Source organism: Xiphias gladius, chromosome 8 (genome assembly GCF_016859285.1).
Source record: "Xiphias gladius isolate SHS-SW01 ecotype Sanya breed wild chromosome 8, ASM1685928v1, whole genome shotgun sequence".
NCBI lineage: Eukaryota > Metazoa > Chordata > Actinopteri > Istiophoriformes > Xiphiidae > Xiphias > Xiphias gladius.
In genome coordinates this window covers 17441504-17460951 of record NC_053407.1, presented here as the reverse complement: position 1 = coordinate 17460951, position 19448 = coordinate 17441504, and the positions used below count along the sequence as shown (strand labels likewise).

Sequence of the window (19448 nt, the reverse complement as noted above, 5' to 3'; positions counted from 1 at the left end):
TTATTATTTTAGAACCCTTGTCGTTGGCTGTGGTCGTTCGTTTGCTGAGGTTGTTTTGTTTCCCCCGCATCCTTTAATGCACTAATCGGGAGAAGCGCTCCTCCTTCCGTTGTATAATGTACAATGACATATAAGGGTTTTCTATTCTGTATCTATTCATGAAGCTTTGTTCAGTTTCTCCCCCAGAGACCAAATCAAATAGAATAGTAAAAGTATAAAATAAATCAGGAAGTCACTTTAAACGTTTCGCTTAGTAAAGACCAACATCTGTCAGAAGTTATATAGGAAAATACTTTTTTGTTGAATTTACAATCATTACCTCAACATATGTACACAGTAAAGCCCATATCATATCAGTTAAAAACATGCATTTGCCAAGCGGAGTTTTTAACTAATTCAATTATTTAGCATGAAAATCCTAAATGATTCTGTAAAAAAGAAAATTTGAGGCTAAAATCTCATTCTCCATAAGCTTCTGTATATTTCAGGAAACACCTAGAGACCCGCAGGAAATGTTTTCCGGACTGTTAGTTGGCTACTTTTGATTCAGCCACTGTGACAGCCGGGATAAGGCGCTTTTTGTGGGTTTTCTGCCTGCGAGGGGGGGGGGCGAGGGAAGGAAGAGAGGAGAAAAGGGGAAAAACTGACCAATGGAAATCTGCAACAACCTGGCCCGTGAATGTCGCGCATTGATGTTCTCTAACTGACTGATTCACAGATTCATTATCCGAAGTCAACTTTGACCTGAAATTAAAGGTGATTAATATTTGGTGCTGCAGACCTGCTTTTCCGCAAAAGCAAAATCTAAACAGCAAATAAGTTCTCAGAAAGAAACTTATCTGCTTTGATTTCGTTGTGTGACTCTCTCTCTTTTAACTATTGAATACCAACGTCTGATCCGTGTTCACGTGACGGTTAAGGAAATGTGATCAGTCATCTATCGGGTCCTACTTGTTCGTCTGTTTGTTTATGTCAAAGCTTCAAATCAGCTGTCACTCCCCAAATAAAACCCGGTAAGTTCAAGGAATCTACGGCCAATCCATTAGAAGGAGAAAAAGATCTATATCTTAATTGATCTCTGTGTGGTATTTCAACCAGTAGGGGGCTCTGTGCAGTAGTGTGAGAGCATTGGTTAACTAGTAGTCACTCAAAAGAAAACAAAAACAAAAGACATTTTTCATAATTTTTTAAAAGAAAGAACCAGAAGACAAAATAAATTAATAAGTAAATAATAATAATAAAAACAATAATAATAATAATTACCTCTTCATCATTTATAGAAGTAATAAAAAGATAATCGGTGATATTAAACGTTTTCTTTTGTATTTTGGAGGAAAACCACACATATTATTATGGATTCACTTGGAAAAAAATCTCACTGCAAAACTTTAAAACACAATATCATAGTAATCCAGTACACGGACAAGGATAAGCGTGCCACAAAAAAAAAAAAAAAAAAACACACACACATAGCCTATTATGAGCCCGCAGATAAATATTAAGGGGGTGTGAGACCAAAGGAGCTAATGGCTAACAATTAAACTCACACTTGATGTCACACAATAAGTCCCAATAATTGGACAGCAATTTAAAAGGGGGAAATACAGATGGGCAGACAGCACTGTGGGACAAAAAGATTTAAAAAAAAAACCAAAAAAAAAAAACACAACTACTCTCACAGCCAGTCCAAGAAGCCAAAGGAGAAAAAAAAAAAGAAAAGAAAAAAAAGAGCAAGGGTCCGAGGGGAGATTTGCATGGCACCCTCTCCCCGGACTCAGAGAGGTCCAGGTTTACAGACGTCACTGGTCGAGGATCTTTGTTTTCTCTCCACCTCTCGGTGGAGGAATACAAGTTTATCATCCAGCCAGGGACGGGACGGTCTCCTCTGCCGCTCCTCTCCTCCTTCTGTCGGCTTGCACTGGTCTGTTTCCTCCCGTATGGTGGATATCCTGCTCAATACTTCTTTCTTGGATGATATGGGGGATCATTCAAAAAGTAAGATACTCCTCTTTCTACTCACATATCACCATTCTGGAGCGGGTCGTTGTGGCTTTCTGTTTTGTTTTTTTTCTCTCTTTTATGTCCTCATCGGCGTGTAGTCTCTTGACTTTGATCATACATCGCCTCGATTAATTTCGAAGTTTTGCAGAGTTCTACAGAAAAACTACAACTGCGGCAGGATCGGCAGCCTTGCCCCCAACGAAAAACCCACTATTACAGTCATATAATGTCCTTATATAAACTTATATTGTATTTGTAGTGTTCAGGCGTTTAAAGCGGCTCATGCAGTGAGTGACATGGATATTTTTAGCTCCTGTGGCCTCAGTATAATAATTCAGGGGTATTCATTGAAGGACCTACAAGCTCGTTGTGATACGCGCACGACAGTTTCTCTCCTTAAGGCGAAGGGGCTTTAACAGGGATGCCAGCGGGATTAAAAAAGCGCGCATTAATGCATTTCCCCCCCCATCACACAGAGAAGTCGGGAATCGCAATGTGTGTGGGCTGTGGAAGTCAGATACACGACCAGTACATCCTGAGAGTCGCCCCGGACCTGGAGTGGCACGCAGCCTGCCTCAAGTGTGCAGAGTGCAGCCAGTACCTGGACGAGACCTGCACTTGCTTCGTCCGGGACGGAAAGACTTACTGTAAAAGAGATTATGCCAGGTAGGAGTTCAGCGATTCTGGGGATTTTCGTATTTCTTATTTATTTTGTTTAGTTTTACTTTCCTAAATTTTAGAGCCCATGTGACCAAAGCAAACCGAGTTGAGATTAAATAATAATCCCATAATGATACTGTCCATTTCAGTGGCAGTTTTCAGTGGCATGTGCACGGTGTGGAAATGAAAGTGCGCAAAAAAAAAAAAACCCAAAAAAATTTAAGATAAATAAAAGTGCAAATGTGCAAAAATGGGAATCGTCTTGCAGATATTCCGTTTTTTAGTCTTGTCCTGTGATCTTTAAACCAGCTCACAGCCCTTTTCTGCTTCTCTTGACCGGAGCACGAACTGAGCTCAGCGTGATATTCGTTTAATTCGAGGAGGGGGGATCGCAGGGATAGTGGCTGGGACCAACGGGTCTTTGCGCTCCTTTCCAGGTTATTTGGCATCAAATGTGCAAAGTGTAACACGGGCTTCTGCAGCAGCGACCTGGTGATGAGAGCCCGGGACAATGTGTATCACATGGAGTGTTTTCGGTGCTCGGTGTGCAGCCGACACCTCCTGCCCGGAGACGAGTTCTCCCTGCGGGAGGACGAGCTGCTGTGCGGGGCGGACCACGGTTTGCTGGCGGAGCGGGCCTCTGCAGGGAGCCCGCTCAGCCCGGGGAACATTCACACCAGACCGCTGCACATCTCAGGTACAAGCTGGCTTATTATTTCTACTATAGCCCTATTCATTTTATTATTATTATTATTCTCAATATTACTATCATTGTAGCATGTTTAACTGGTAGGCCCGTTTCTCTTTATTGTTTTCTCCTTCTTGCAGTCATAATAATTACAGCCTATTTTGCGTTCACATATATGCCTAATTATAGAGTCAGTCATGTCAATATATTTCACCATTTTTTTCTGTAATATGCCTACACATGCAGTATGTCTAGAGCTCAGAGTGTCTCTGGCACTGTCTGACCTTACAGTAGCCTAATAACATTGGGTATTTCTATGGCCTTATATTTTCAGACGATGATAATTGCAAATCCACAGACTATTTGTTTCTTTAATGTCTAGATTTAAGTAGACTATCATCTCTTATAGACCTCGAGCATTTATTTATGACCTCTTGATACAGAATCGTTCGAGTAAGTAAGCAATTCAACTGTTCCCTCTCCACAGACCCGGTTTCGGTCCGGCACCCTCCTCATCACCGCAACCACGTCCACAAGCAGTCCGAGAAGACCACCCGGGTCCGGACGGTGCTGAACGAGAAGCAGCTCCACACTCTGCGGACCTGCTACAACGCCAACCCGAGACCGGACGCCCTGATGAAGGAGCAGCTGGTGGAGATGACCGGACTGAGCCCCAGGGTCATCCGCGTCTGGTTTCAGAACAAGCGCTGCAAGGACAAGAAGAAGTCCATCCTGATGAAGCAGCTCCAGCAGCAGCAGCACAGCGACAAAACCGTGAGTTCCCGACGTTGTCCTACTTTCCACGTGAAAACCCGTTTACAGATCAACTTGTGCAACACCTGCGTATTATTTTTCTCATTTGTACAGTGGCTTACTGTCACGCTTGCCCCACAAAACGTGTGGTTTATTCTTCCACGGATTTATTTTTTAAAGTAAAAAAAAAAAAAAAAAAAAAAATCAAGAACAGTCAGTGTGAAGAAGCAGGTAACAACCAAACAACCAAATGAGGTTCCTGCGGTGCTATCGCCACACCTTTTCTCCACCGGACACAGACAGAAACAATTAAATGGCAATACTGCCAGAGAGAAACCATGGGTAAATGAATTGAAGTCGGATTTGGTCTGGTGTATAAGAGGGATGACAACATAAGCAGCCCCTACACCGATCACTGTCAATAGAAAAGGGACAGCAAATGAAATAATTTCGTTTCCCGAACCTTTAAAGAAACAGTAATAACGTCAGTCTTTCTGACACCACTAACAACTGCCTCTTATTTCTTCATTTTCTTCTCTTCCGGTTTCTTCCTAAATATGCGGACGGCCTATTTTTCATAAATATTTGTAAATTGAATTATTGAATCGAATTTATTTTTCTTTTCTTTTTCTTTTTAACCGAACATAACTGTGTTCTGGTCAGGGGATATTGCAGAGCAGAGCGAACTATTGCAGAGTTTAGATTCAGGCTTCTTTTTTTTTTTATAGCCCACAAAAAGTTTCCTATGCATTTTTACAGATTAGTGGTTAGTAAATGATAATAAAGTTCCATGTTTTTCTGCAGTGTTTGGTTTGTTGTCTGGCTGTTGGTTCCCTGGCAATGGCCAAAAAAAAAAAAAAATTCGTTGTCCTACACCATGTGAAACCGTTTTACAGATCAGCAGCAACACCTGCGTATTATTTTCCTCATTTGGCAAGTGGCCTGCTCGCCTTAGTTTATTCTTACGGATTTCAGCTTTTTAAGTAAAAAAAATAAAATAAAAATCAAGAACGATCAATTTGAAGAGGCAGGTAGCTTTCTATTAAACTAATAGGAGGCGGGTTCCTGCGTTGCCTGTCCTTACACCTTTTCTCCACAGACACGGAGACGAAACAATTCAGGTAGCAATGCACCAGAGAAACCATCGATGGAAATAGATTGAGTCGGATTTGGTCTGGTGTAAAGGAGGATAACCAACGCCGTGGCCCTACACCGATCACTTTCTCAATGAAAGGACGTGGAAATAATTTCAGACCCTTTAAAAAACAATGTAACATCAGTCTTTTCCTTCCACCTAACCTTTCTCTATTTTTTCTTGCATTTTTCTTCCTCTTTGGTTTCTTCAAACCTTAGTATTTCTTTTTTTGCATAAATATTTATGATTAGTTATTATCAGATTTGTTTTTATTTTTTAAAGTAAAAAAAAATAAAAATAAAAAAATCAAGAACAGTCAGTGTGAAGAAGCAGGTAACAACCAAACAACCAAATGAGGTTCCTGCGGTGCTATCGCCACACCTTTTCTCCACCGGACACAGACAGAAACAATTAAATGGCAATACTGCCAGAGAGAAACCATGGGTAAATGAATTGAAGTCGGATTTGGTCTGGTGTATAAGAGGGATGACAACATAAGCAGCCCCTACACCGATCACTGTCAATAGAAAAAGGACAGCAAATGAAATAATTTCGTTTCCCGAACCTTTAAAGAAACAGTAATAACGTCAGTCTTTCTGACACCACTAACAACTGCCTCTTATTTTTTCATTTTCTTCTCTTCCGGTTTCTTCCTAAATATGCAGGCGGCCTATTTTTCATAAATATTTGTAAATTGAATTATTGAATCGAATTTATTTTTCTTTTCTTTCTCTTTTTAACCGAACATAACTGTGTTCTGGTCAGGGGATATTGCAGAGCAGAGCGAACTATTGCAGAGTTTAGATTTAGGCTTCTTTTTTTTTTTATAGCCCACAAAAAGTTTCCTATGCATTTTTACAGATTAGTGGTTAGTAAATGATAATAAAGTTCCATGTTTTTCTGCAGTGTTTGGTTTGTTGTCTGGCTGTTGGTTCCCTGGCAATGGCCAAAAAAAAAAAAAAGAAAGAAAAAATCTCTCTATTATTCACCCTGGAATCAAAATCCCTGATGCTGAAATGACTTTACCTTAGGACGAACTGAGCCTTTTCTCCTTCCTCCTGTAGAATCTGCAGGGCCTGACAGGCACACCTCTGGTGGCAGGCAGCCCTATCCGGCACGACAACACCGTGCAGGGGAATCCAGTGGAGGTGCAAACCTACCAGCCACCCTGGAAAACCCTCAGCGACTTCGCCCTGCAGAGCGACCTGGACCAGCCCGCCTTCCAACAACTGGTAGGAATACACGGAATAATGTTAAAAAAAATAAAAAAAATAAAAAAAATTCAATTCTTAAAAGGACTACAAAGAGACTGCGAGGCTAACCATCGCGGAGAGAGAGAAAAAAAAGAAGAGAAATTTGTTACGATGCATTTATAATGGTGAATAATTCCGATACACAGATTAAGGTGATGGTCTAATGATGATGATGATGATGGTGGTGGCCTTCGTTCAGTTAGAAAACAAACAAACAAAAACAAAAACAAAAACTTCGTTCATCTGACACTAATCCCAAAGTTATGACCTCTAATCCGGTTTTAATGATATGGAAAGGATTTAGACGCTCTCCATTTTCTAATGATTCAAGTGCAAACGAGCTGTTTTCTTGTGCCAAACCGTTCCTCGGCCTTGTGTTGGCCGCCACGCGGAGTCACGCGTGATTTACGAGGCTGATAAAGTGATATGTTTTCATATGTTTTTAATAGGTAGGCCTAATAGTTTGGGGGGTGGGGGGGGCAAAAATGAAAACTGAAATTACAGCACGACCCTGCAGATGTTGACATCTGTTTAACTGGGGGTTCATGAAGACGTTTGGTACCAACAGAGACAAGCAAATGCTGTTTAAAAAAAAACAAAACAAACGAAAACAAAACCTAAATCCTCAGTGGTTCAACAACATGTTCCCGTTGACCTGACGCCGTCTGTCTCCTCCGGCAGGTGTCTTTCTCCGAGTCGGGATCTCTGGGCAACTCCTCCGGCAGCGACGTGACCTCTCTGTCGTCGCAGTTACCGGACACACCGAACAGCATGGTGCCGAGTCCCATCGACACGTGAGGAGGCCCCGAGGTCGGCCGGAGCCGCTCCCCCGACCCCGAGAGCGCACCCGCGTCCTCTGCGGGGAGGCGCCAAGACCCCGGTGACATTCAATCAAGAAAAAAAAAAAAAAACCCCAACGAAGGACCAGGATGGATTATGTTCGAGGATGCATTCGGGTCCCGACTGGAGGCCTGGAGGCCCCGCCGGTTTCCCCTTTGCATCCGTCTTGCCCAAGGACACTTCGGCAGGGGCACGCAGACGCTGGTGGACAGTATGTTGGCGGGGCTTGTCTCTATGGGACAACTTGCCTTCTACCACGGTGCCAGTGCCTCAACTGGACATGACGTGTGTGGGGGGGTGGGGGGGGGCATGTTGTGGGATTCACACAGGTCGGCCTGTACCGGACGTCTGAGCGTTAATACTTACAGTATGTTTATCAGGAAAATACAAGCTGTGTAGATGTGCATGATTTGTAAGTTTCAATATCGACTCTTGTAAATTAACGAAACCGATGAGAGAGATGCGCGTTGCTCGCGATTTCTCAAGAAAATAAGTTATTATTATTTATTATGAGGCCAGACATAGCCGATCTTATCAATAAAACCATAGTCCTAACCGATTATTGCATGCAAAATCCATTTGTTCCGTAAAATTGCAGAAGGATTTCAATAATAGCCGGCACAATAAATCAGTGTTAAGGTAAATGGAAACGCATCTGCTGCTTATCATGTTTGACGCTGTTTCAAATGGAGGTTAGAGGCTGGAGGAGCTCCCCTGTTTATAGTCCACAATTCAAACTCTTATCGGGGGGACAGTTCATGAAAAAACCCAAATAAATACAGAGAGACACGTTTGGACGTTCAGCTATGGAATATTTCAACGCGAGCAAGTGTTCGGTAGCCCGGATTTGTTGGGGGCCCTTAAGCTGCGAGCTCCAGCTAAAAAAAACAAAAAAAAACCCCAAAAAAAACAAAAAACAACCACCCTCATTTAGACCCAAGATTTAGACCTGCTCCGTTTCCGAGCCAAGTGGATCAGTGACTGATGGCTGACAAGATATTAGTAACCGTTTGGCCCGTGTGTCATAGGTCACTGCATCAGACACAATAGGCTCAGGCCTGTTTAATTCGCCTCCTCGTGTGATTTTCATTATCATTATTATTTTGGCCTCTAAGCGCGGGTAGCCTGGGCTTATATTTATAGCAACTTTTGCACAATGTCTCGGGGCCGTTCTGGCGAGGAAACGATAAAATTGGCCTTACCTAAACAAACGTCCCAGTGCCACAGCCGACCGAGGCCCACGGTTACAAGTCTAGACAGGGGACAGGCAGCGGCGGCCCCCTTATCTGCATCTGGCATCACCTGCAAAGGATACACTGAATGGACCCACAACAAAACGTGCCGCCGCGCAGCGCTGAGGGGACCGCCGGCCCGCGGACGCATCCTGGCGTGTCCTGAGTTTATTTTCATTCCAGTAGGAATCCTGAGCGGCAAATAGCCGCTGGACAAGGGAGCATGCAGGTCAATCCGGCACTGACACTCTATACCCCAACAATTTGTTGGGGCGGATCGGCTTTTATCAGTGAAGGAAATGGAGTCTCGCTGAAAACCCGAACCCCGTTTAGTCTTTGAGACGCTAAAATCTCAAAAAGGATGGACAAGGGATACAACAGTCGCAACACGATATCTAGGAAGAAAACGTTAATTAGAAAAATACTAGGCAGTGCTATCTAATAAGCGTAAAAGCCTCCAGATGACATCAGTAAAAAGCTTAAAAAAATCAATGGCCGAATATTAAAAGGGGATATTTCAGTGATTTTTCTTCAAAGCTGGCTTCACCCGGTTCCTAAACGCTGCCTGAATGTGCAGGTTGGTGGTCATATGTGCAGAACTACAGGCAGCATTGATGCTATAGCGGTGGACCATTTTCAGTTTCAAACTTTATTTTGAATATAGGCTGTACACCAGTCAGTAAACTTCCAATGATCAGCACAGGGCAGGTAGTCTACACGGGGAGATGGCTTCCTTCAGGCAGCTAAATACACTGGTGGTGTCAAAAAGTAGAATGAAAAGTTCTTTACATATTTTTTTGATACATCGGAAAACCATGTTTTTCTTTCAGTATGGTTTCAAATGCAAAATTGACAGCAGTTTGAGATCCAATAACGGTATTTGTATTCTGCAATTTGTAGAAATCCATCCGGTCACAGACCAAATGAACATGTGGTCACTATCCAAGTTCATGAGGATCTAACTGATAGAAATGCAAGACTCACCACAAAACCAAACAAGAGTAGAAGTGTTGATGTTTGTAAAGTCGTGATATTATTACATTTGTTTGTTTTGCACAGAATAAAACTGAAGAACAACAATACATAACTGTAAGTATTTTATTTTATATGATAAAGGTAAATAACTCAATAAATTATAGTAATTTTAAGTGTCTCTTAAAAGAGAGAAAAATGAAAAATATGTGAACTTGAAAAACATTACTGAACATGTATTTGCAATCAAGGCAGGTCATGTAATTTATAACTGGCATAAAGACTAGAGTTAACAATCTGGTCATTCACATTCAAAAACGACACAAATACAATAAATTAACACAAACAGTATTGATGAAAATGTTTGGCAAATTATTAACTACAGTATAAGTACATGTTTCAGATTTAAGTTGTCACTGCTTTGAGAACAGACCCATTTCTATCTACAATAGAAACAAAGAGAGACACATGGCTTGTTTAGACATTACTTGGAATAGTTGTGCGTGTGTTCTAACTGCAATGTACAAACAAGACATTCTGTGCAAATTCCTCATAAACATCAATCTGATTTCTAAGAAATCAAAACAAATGCACCAACGCAGGATAAGGCTTCACAATCTTTACGTCTGACAAATTCCGAAGAACATATAATTTACTCATGTGTAGACTTTAAGTCAGGAAAAAGAAAACAAAAAAAACAAAAAAAAAGAAAACAAAAACATCCCCACATCTCAGTCTCTTGTAGCGTTTACACTGTGCTTATCTATTCTGAGGACAGTGGGCAACCTCATCACTCCTCTTGCTTCTTGAGAAAAAACTGAAGCGCTGAGTCCCACTGATCTCGTGGAAAGCGGTTGGACAACTCGCAGTAGTCCAGCGGCTGGGAAACTGCACAGACAGAGGAGAACATCTACGTTATACTGCGTTTCAACAGTTCGAAAATCGGAATTTCAACAAAAGAAGCACGACACACGCTGAGAGAAAATCTTCACAATGAAAAATAGTTGCGTATCACTACTCAAGTAAATAAAAAATATTATTGGAATAGATTAGAGAACCTACATGTCAAAAGTAGCTGTCACATGATTCAACACCATTTATAAACCATTAAAATATCTTTACAGAATTAAAAAAACGAAATCAATACAATCCATCCAATTTTTTGTTATGCATTTGATAAGTTATTGGAATAACTTGCCTGCTTGCTTTGTTTTGTTGTCTGGCTCTTTCTCGTTTGCAGCACAGTCCTAGGGAAATTAATAAGGACCATTAATGCCTACAGTAACAGTATACTGCAGGCGCTAGTAGCGCTGAGTGTGTACAATTTCATTACTCTCATCAAGATTAATTTAACTTTCCAACAAAAAACAAACCAAAAAAAAAAAAACCCCAAAAAAACCAAAACAAAAAACAACCAAAAACAAAAACAAAAAAACATAAAATATTACGCAAAATTTAAAGCTGCCATTACAGTTTGATCGAACTGTAATTTACTAATCAAACTAAATGTTTTCAGTATAATGACTGATATTGAACCATCCTGGATCAAACTGTTTCACTCCGAGGAATGCTCTTGAGGTTAACTCAACAATGAGGGCAGCGGGGCAAGACGCCATGCATTACTGCTTTGTTTGAAAGAAATGACAATAGCTCATCTCCCTTTGAATGGAACTTAATCGGTGTCCAAACAGTGGTGGTTGCAGAGTGGTGAGGGGCGTGTTGTTAGAGGAAGATGAAGGAGACAAGCTGTTTACCGGGAGTTGAACCAGTGGCAGGTAAATCCACTGTGAAGGAAGCCATTTATCTTTGTAAAAACCTGCCTGTTACAGATTCACCAGGGCCCAGAGGAGCAACAATTTATCAGCCCTTCGCAGAGACGTTTTCTTCTGATGTGAAAGAAATTCATTGAGTTTGAGTTTTATTTAGAGGCATAAAACTGTCAAGGTCAAAGAGGATGACTTTGATTATTACTATGTTTTTGAATATATCTATATATATATATTTTTTGGAACACATTTTCAACATTGTCACACCTCTTTTTAAATCAGTTTTTTTGGGCTACAATACAACCTGTTTTTTTCCTCTTGATAATAATTTAATCACTGAAGTGTTTATTTACAGTATGTAAGCGTGTGTAATACAAAGTATATGTGCATTCATATACTGAATGTGTGGCCATGGTCCCATATTTACCTGAATGAACGTAGCCAGCAGCACACAGCTCATCTCCTGCTGCAGGATGACTTTGTTCTGAGAGTTGTTGTAGCAGGCCGAGATGAGGGAGGGGAAGAGCACTCTGATAAGGCGCGGGTGGCTGAAGTACTGGAAGGGCAGCTGACACAGTTTCTGCAGCACGCTGGGCTGGCGGCCAGACTGCACTATCACCTGGAACACACAGGGAGCAGGGCCAGTCAGTCACTAAGCCAGTCAGGCGGCCAGTCAGTGGCACTGGTGGTTGTAAATCACCAGCCTGTGCCCCTCCCACATGTAAATCTGCCACTAAAACAACACACAAAAAGCCATTAGGAGGAGACCTGGGGGGGCACAGACTCCCACCACACAATTACAGGCTATAAAACACAATGATGGGATGTTTTGTTCTTCCTTTGTACCAACGGCAACAGCAGAGCTGCTGTAACATAAGAGGGAAATGAGAAATGTGAACTGATGTCATTATCAGCGCTTAAAACTTCACTTTCAAGATTTGCGTTCAGCTCTTTAAGCAAAACTCGAGCACAGAACCAGTGCAGGAGTGAAACTCGGGTTGAGAGGGCAGTCATAGTGCAACGGGGGTACGAAGGGGTGGGGTAGCGGGTGAAAGGCCGGGTGAGCAAACCTCCACTCCACAGTGTGGCCACCCCCACTTCAAGAAATGAGCAATAACATGAATGGTATTTTCACCCTGCCGACATCCTGCCCTCCATCAGAGCCCGTCAATCACACACCATCACATCCGGCCCACCAGTATTAAAACCAAATCACTCCCAGCCTCATTTGATTAGAAGGGGGACTACTGCAAAGAAAGGGGTCCCGGCATAGCGCTGTGGTCATCTCCCCTGAGCTTTGGAGGACCAGGGACCAAGGGGGAGAGCCAAGGGGTACCCAAAAAAACAAACAAAAAAAACCCCCAACAACCAACCAAAATGATGCTTTACAGGTACAGATGGAAACCAGAAGGGCAAGGTGAAGTCCCCAAGTCATGGTGACATCAATTCACAAGATTTACAAGATTTTAAAAATACACTCTTTAATACTCTTACATTGGCTTCTCCTTTGATAGTGCACTCCAAGTTTTAGCAGCGACATAAACAAAGTGATAATTCTTTGCTTTTATCAGTTCAAGGTGAAGCTTCTCAGAGCTGCCCTCTACAGCGGCGTTCAAAAGGGACACAAAACAGTGCCAGTTCCTATCATCATTTGTTTAAAGAATCCATATGGACAGGTCAAACAAACTGAACTGTAATGCATTACAAATACTTAAAAACGTGAAGAGCACTGCATTTGTCAACCTGAAATGTAAGTGTTAATTTTTGAAGCTTAGAGAACACAAGTAGTATTCATTTCTAATGATAATTTCTGCCCTGATGTGTAATACTGAGTGCGGTATTGAATTAAAGAATAGCCTTGAATACGTTACAAAGATGAAAACCGTGCTGTGTGCGCAACGGTGGAAGAACAAAATCCCCACAGTTTCACTGACTCAATAAGTGTTTTTCACAAAGGAATGTGGGACTTGCTGGACAAATTCATCCACTGAAGGAAGGGGGGAAAAAAAAAGGCAAGCTCTGGTTGTTTTCAAAGTAGAGCTGCTTATTTTCAGTGCATTTAGTTTTAGCATTTTCATGCTACTTTCCAGTCCTATGATATATTTATCTCGTCTGTTGCAACACTGCCCAAAGATGAACTGGCAATGGGGGTGTCATAAATTAATACAGCTGAATTTATTAGAGAGCCAAAATCATGATTCTGCAAAAGCTCAAAAATCTGATCATTCTTTTGTTTTAATCAAAGACGTTTACGGTTTAGGTATCATAATTTAACACCATAGCAAGTGTTTGAGCTGGGGCTCTGAGGAGATCCAACCCACAAATCACCCAGCGATCTCATAATCCTCCTCTACGCACAGTTCCATCTTCAGCTGCCTAAACAAATTGTCCACCCTCAAGGGCCTGGCGCAGAAGGACATAAAACAAAGCCTGGTGGCAGCAAGAGTCTGGAAGTAACAAAGAAACCGAGCCCCCCTGCCAACTTTCCAGGCTTCTACCAGGTGAAGAGCAACACCAGAACCTGAAATGGTTTCCAACTGGAGATTACCCTGTAGCGTTACTTCTCCCGTCCCAGCTGAAGTACCTGCAGCTCAAAGCCTGACATCATAAAACTAACAAGCATCTGAGCACATGCATCTGGCCCGCGTATAACGCAGACCCTGTAAAAACTCAAGTGTCTTGGCTGCTCTGTTCTTTCTTAAGTTCAGAGACCTGGCATTTTCAAACAGTGCCAAGTTTTATGATGCTTCCATTACATAACTTCCTCACTGTCCACAATGACAACAAAGAGTGTGTAAAGTTAATGTTCTGAAACGCAAACAAATTCCTGGGAATACCCAGTGTTGAAGCAGAAACCAAAGCTAAAGCACATTTAAGAACAGAGAGGGAAAATAAAAAGGTCCTCAAGCGATGCAATAAAGAATAAATATCAAATAGCACAATAAGCCTGTATAGATGAGACTGCAGCATTGCTGGATGAGGCAAAGAAATGTCATTAATGTCTTACTACACAAATCTAATTATAATTTTTTGATGTCACACAGAAGGAGTGTGACAACCGTGAACGTGTAGAAGTATTTCCATTCATTGTAGCGTCTAGACAGCCACCAAACACCTCGGGAAGAATCGGCATCAGAGCAGGGCCATATATCTGACACTCAGATCCATAATATAAGCCAGGTCCATCACAGTGGAACTGCCTTACTGATAAGACAAGCAGCGCAGCAGACACCCAACAAAGCAAAGTTAGTCAAGTAACTGTTTAGTGCTTCCTTACAACATTTACAATGGCTTATTGAGACATACACGGGACATGTGTAAATTGCCTTGGGACGACTGGATGCCAGCAAAACAGACATTGACATAGACACTCCAACTTGACTTTTAAAGGTAATTGTCAGTTGTCTTAAAGCCCAATAAAAACCTGCTGTTTACACAATAAAGCCTAATAACTCCTTATTTATCTCTATGAGCTGACGCTGTCATTCCATCCCAGATCGTACTGCAGATAATTCTGCTCTGAAACCAACCTGACGACAGTGTTACAGACAAATGGAAACTCCTCACTGAAAGGTCTGCGGGGATAAAAATGTCCTCAGCTTCACTTTGAGTCTGTTGGACCTGCGTTCAACCTTGAAGCAGAGTGTAAATCATCTACCGAGCTAACAATCAGGCCCTCTCCTGCCAGTCAGTGCAGAGTGTGTCCGTCTGCGCTTCCCTGCCTCTGTTTACTCTGCTGGGTGATACAGAGTGTGCATTCCCCGGCGCTGGCTCCCTACGGTCTGCACGAGCTGCACTTACCCTGCAGGCAGTGAGGGCTTGGTTGTCTTGGCAGTAATGGACTGCTGAAGGGAGCGTTTCAACATCAGGTTAACAGGAATTACAGGCCTAAAGCTTGGCTTGGGCCTGCGGGGCAGAGGAAACGCCCTCGTAGAGGAGGGGAAGAAGAGGAATGACCCCACAGATAAGCCAGAGCTCTGGAGTTGTGTGTGGGATGTTCGGTCTAGAAACGATCCATAACTCATAAGATGCTTACTGGTATAAAGAAAACATTTTATGAAATGTAAGCACAGAGAACTCAGGTAATATCAGGAGCCAGTGCAGGGAAAACTATCCAATTACATTTATAAAATGGTCTATACGCTACCTGCAATTACACCCGTTTCTGTGTGTAAGTGTGCGTTGTGGGGTGTGCGTTTGTGTGTGTAGTTCACCCTGCTTGCGTGTGTGTGGCCACTTTCCATGTACTTAAGAAAAAGCAAAGTTTTCTTAAGATTTCCACACTCTCAAATTGCTTTTGTCTTCCTAAAAAGCAAGTGGGAATCAGCCGGGTTAACATGTCAACAGTTTAAAATTACAGTCCCGTCAGCTCCAAGATTCAACAGATCATCGCTGTGGATGAATCACAAATGAATCACTGTATTTAAAGACAAGGGGATTACGGGAACATATCTCTTCAGGGAAAAAGGAAGTAAAGTTACATGTCAGTTACAAACTAGGTTTTATTTGTTGTGTTTTTTTTTTTGTGAAAAGGGCTCTACGGACGCACCCAACAGATAATGTAACATATGGCTGCATGTATCAGTGGCCCCCATGAGAAGAGAAACTTGAAAAACACACAAGCCTACATATGTCACTCTCCCAATGGCTTTTTGTGTCACAAGGTGAATTATTCATGCCCCAAGGGCAGAGGGAATACATCACTACGTATGGTGCTTATTCAAAGTTCTGTTTTTTATGAGCAGCCTTATTTCCAGAGCACATACACATACACACACACACACACACGCACACACATATATATATATATATGTATATATCTAAACAAAAGCTGGTGTGCCGACAGTGAATCAGCAGTCTCCACGACCGCACAAGCCTCGGGTCGGGCCGCTTTTGTGTTCTGCCAATGCTTACATTAGCTTGAGAAAAGCTCAAGCTGCTCTAAATATTCTCCTAAACGCCATCCATCTTGGTGCGGAACTGAATGGACACATTCCAGGAACTGGACCACTGGCAAAGATTAACTCTGTGTGGAGGTTGTGTGGGATCTTGTTTCCCAACAATCTATACTCATATGTCTTTTTTTTTCTTCTTTTTTTAATTAAATTCTTAAACCCGAAAGCCAGGTAAGGAATTTTTTTGGTGATTTTTCTCTAAACATTCTTCTTGGCAGTACCTGGGTTGTGGAGGAATGACAGATTTTACATCAAATTAGCAACAAGCAAATGTTTTTAGTCAATCATGGCTGCTCTTTTAATGCCTCTGTGGGTGTACAAAGACAAATCATCTGTCACCCACTTAATTTAATCATCAGTCCTCATTCAATTATTCAATATAATATGCAAATTGGATCTACAATGACCAACAAATGCTAATTCTGTACATCAGAATAATTAAATTGGATAGAAGCATTGAGGAGAGCCTAAGTACCACAGACTGGAAGGGGAACCTTTAATTAGAAGTAAAAAATCTGGCAAATTAGAATCCGTAATCAGCCTATAAATTGTTGTGATAGGGGTTGGCTGCGACTGTGCCGACTTAAATGACATATCACAGCTTTGAGAGTGAAGCTGTGGCTGCTGCCTGTGTGGGTCAGGCTTAACATAATCAAAGCCCAGCCAACTGTAGCATGGCTAATCAGGGGCCCGGTAGACGGGCCATGCATGACAGCCAATTACACAGCAGCCAGGTCTGCTCTATCACATCCTGCTCACTTCCATGCGGCCCTCTGAGTGGCTATAACACTGGAGCCAGCACATAGCCCTGCTTTACCAGGAGGGAACAATGGGTCGCTCTGTGGGACAATAGACGACATACAGACATAAAGCAGGAAGATGCTAAGGCATGAATCTTTAAACAGGTGCTTTCTGTTACAATTACAAAACTAGAACCTTTTTGTGACAAATAATACATGAGCAGAATAAAAGTAAAATGATCTTACTCGGCCCTGTTAACTCAATAGACAGCTTTTCAAAATAATGCAAAGCATTAAATGCAACTTGTGCTGTAACAATTAAATGATTAGTAGATTAGTAAAAAATTAAACTACAACAATTGTAGCAATTGATTAATGTGTTGATTAGAGCTGAAAAAATTATTCAGGAGCCCATTGACAGAAAATTCATAATTAATAACTATTTAGATAACTGATTAATGTTTCGAGTAATTTTTCAAGCCAAAATGCTAAATATCATCTGATTCCAGCTTCTAAAATTACGAGGATTTGATGCTTTTCTTTGTCATGGCTTTTCTTAGTCATATATGACTAATAAATGATAATATAATAGATTGAATATCTTTGAGTTTTGGTCTGGATAAGTCACATAAAAAAAAACAATTTGCAGACATCAACTTTAGTTATAGAAAAAAAAAAGTAAAAAGTACATAATTTCCTTGACAAAATGTTGGAAAATAGCAGCCCTTGCATTCAAGTCATTTATCGAGTAAAATTTGGGGATAGCATATTTTCAATATTTTTTTTCTTACATAATTTCTGAGTACATTTTAAACTGTTTCTTTCTTCTTCTTCTTTTTTTTTTTTAAACTGTTGGCCTGACAAATAAATACCTTGACATTTTTCAATTAAACAATCAACTGACAAAACTAGTAGACTGAGTAATGACAAAAACAATTGTATGTTACAGAGCTTTACCTATAACAAAAAAAAAGTTTGGATTTGTTAAACTGAAAAAAACAAAACAAAACCCTGAATTAATTTCCGTGCAGTCAGTGAAGGTTCAAGCTGCTTTACCTGGTTGTCAGGATGGTTAACGGTGAAGTATCCCACACAGATGATAACTTCATGCAGCAGCTCTTCAGAGGAATGCTGGGAGCAGTACCAGAGCAAGGAGCTGACAATGTGCCGGAAAGCTAGAGACAGGCCCTCAGCTCCTAGAACAGACTGGCAAGTCACAGATGAAGCATGTTAGTGTGTTCCACAGCAAAATAACCATAAATTGTTTGTCATTACAAAGAGCTCAATGCAATAACAATGCAAAGTAAAAAAAATGGTCATATGTTTCGCTGGTGGAGACATACATGGTGTAAGAGTACAAGCGATTCAAGTGGAGTCCCACCATAAAAGACCTCAATCCCGCTCAAAAATGAGATGCTAGGAGCAGCTCACAGACAGTATTTATTAAACATGTCAGTATGACAGAGCACCATAAGATCATCACAATTCCACTGGGAGTTTGGGTGTTTTAGCATTGTAACATCCATAAACACAATACCTGAGAAGCTACACATTATGTTCAAGCATCAAAATCTATGCATGCCGGCAACATATTAAACTCAGTGAACCATGTAAGCAGCTATCAATCTAACAAAAGAGCGAAGTGTTATTTAACAACAAATAACTAAATAAATTTAGATTTAAAATAAATAAATAAATAGATAAAAAAATTGAAAAAAATCAACTCAGACTTTGAAAAGGGAAGCAGTAAAAACACTAAGCAGGGAGGGAAAACAGCATTTCTGGTCTGAACTTGTATGCCTTTTTTCCCCACTGTTGTTCTGAATGATCACAGATTTGTTGCAGCAAATTCTGCCAACATGCAACCGTGACAAAAGCAAATAAACCAAATAATTTTATTACTGCCGAAGACCCTTTTGAAATTCCCTTCTAAACATATTATTAGGAGCGGAAGTGGCAGAAAAGTGAATTAATGGCCTGAATTCTGATCATTCAGCCACTACAATATGCATTAGTCTGGACTGTTAGGTAATGTGAAACACAAGGTGATTACAACTCCTGGCCAAAAAAAAGAAGCATTATTTAAAATGTTCATAAAACTCAGGCAGTGAAATGCTTTTAATTCCAGCTGTTTTGAGTTGCCTGGATGTGGCAGGTCAGTGAGAGGAAGCTGCTTCAAAGTAATTACCGCAAGACATTAAAATAATTAACGCTTGCTCTCGTGCCTTTCCATCTACGCAGTGACTTAGCACAGTGAAGCTGTCGCCCTCTCCTCCTCGGGGTGGGTAATGTACGGCCCAGCATACAGTGCTAATCACCCGTGCGCCATCCTAACGGCTGACCCACCGTGCTCTATTCAACCCCAACAACTGACCTGGGGTCAAAGGGCACCCGTGTTTATGTCCACAGGTCAGTTTTGTCCTGAGGAGAGTAACTCTTCTTCTAATGGCTCC

At 41.4% G+C, this 19448-nt stretch overlaps 2 protein-coding genes across 3 annotated transcripts in view; one reads left to right on the top strand and one right to left on the bottom strand.

The window, feature by feature from the left end:
* The first annotated feature begins 1754 nt into the window (after positions 1-1754).
* Positions 1755-7288, top strand: isl2a (ISL LIM homeobox 2a). Its single transcript, XM_040133579.1, is given in 8 exon segments — positions 1755-1789; positions 1791-1873; positions 1876-1995; positions 2478-2667; positions 3099-3358; positions 3837-4123; positions 6302-6469; positions 7172-7288. Coding segments are annotated over 8 exon segments (1260 nt in total).
* Positions 7289-9646: 2358 nt separating this feature from the next.
* The window catches only part of scaper (S-phase cyclin A-associated protein in the ER), a 60388-nt gene continuing 50586 nt past the window's right edge, over positions 9647-19448 (bottom strand). For both annotated transcript variants that reach the window (XM_040133092.1, XM_040133093.1), the window contains exons 28-31: positions 18052-18201; positions 11728-11919; positions 10733-10781; positions 9647-10422 (exon numbers count right to left, since the gene is read on the bottom strand). In XM_040133092.1, coding sequence (XP_039989026.1) covers positions 10325-10422; positions 10733-10781; positions 11728-11919; positions 18052-18201 — 489 coding nt within the window. In that variant the 3' untranslated portion in view covers positions 9647-10324. The remainder of the gene's footprint in view (positions 10423-10732; positions 10782-11727; positions 11920-18051; positions 18202-19448) is intronic.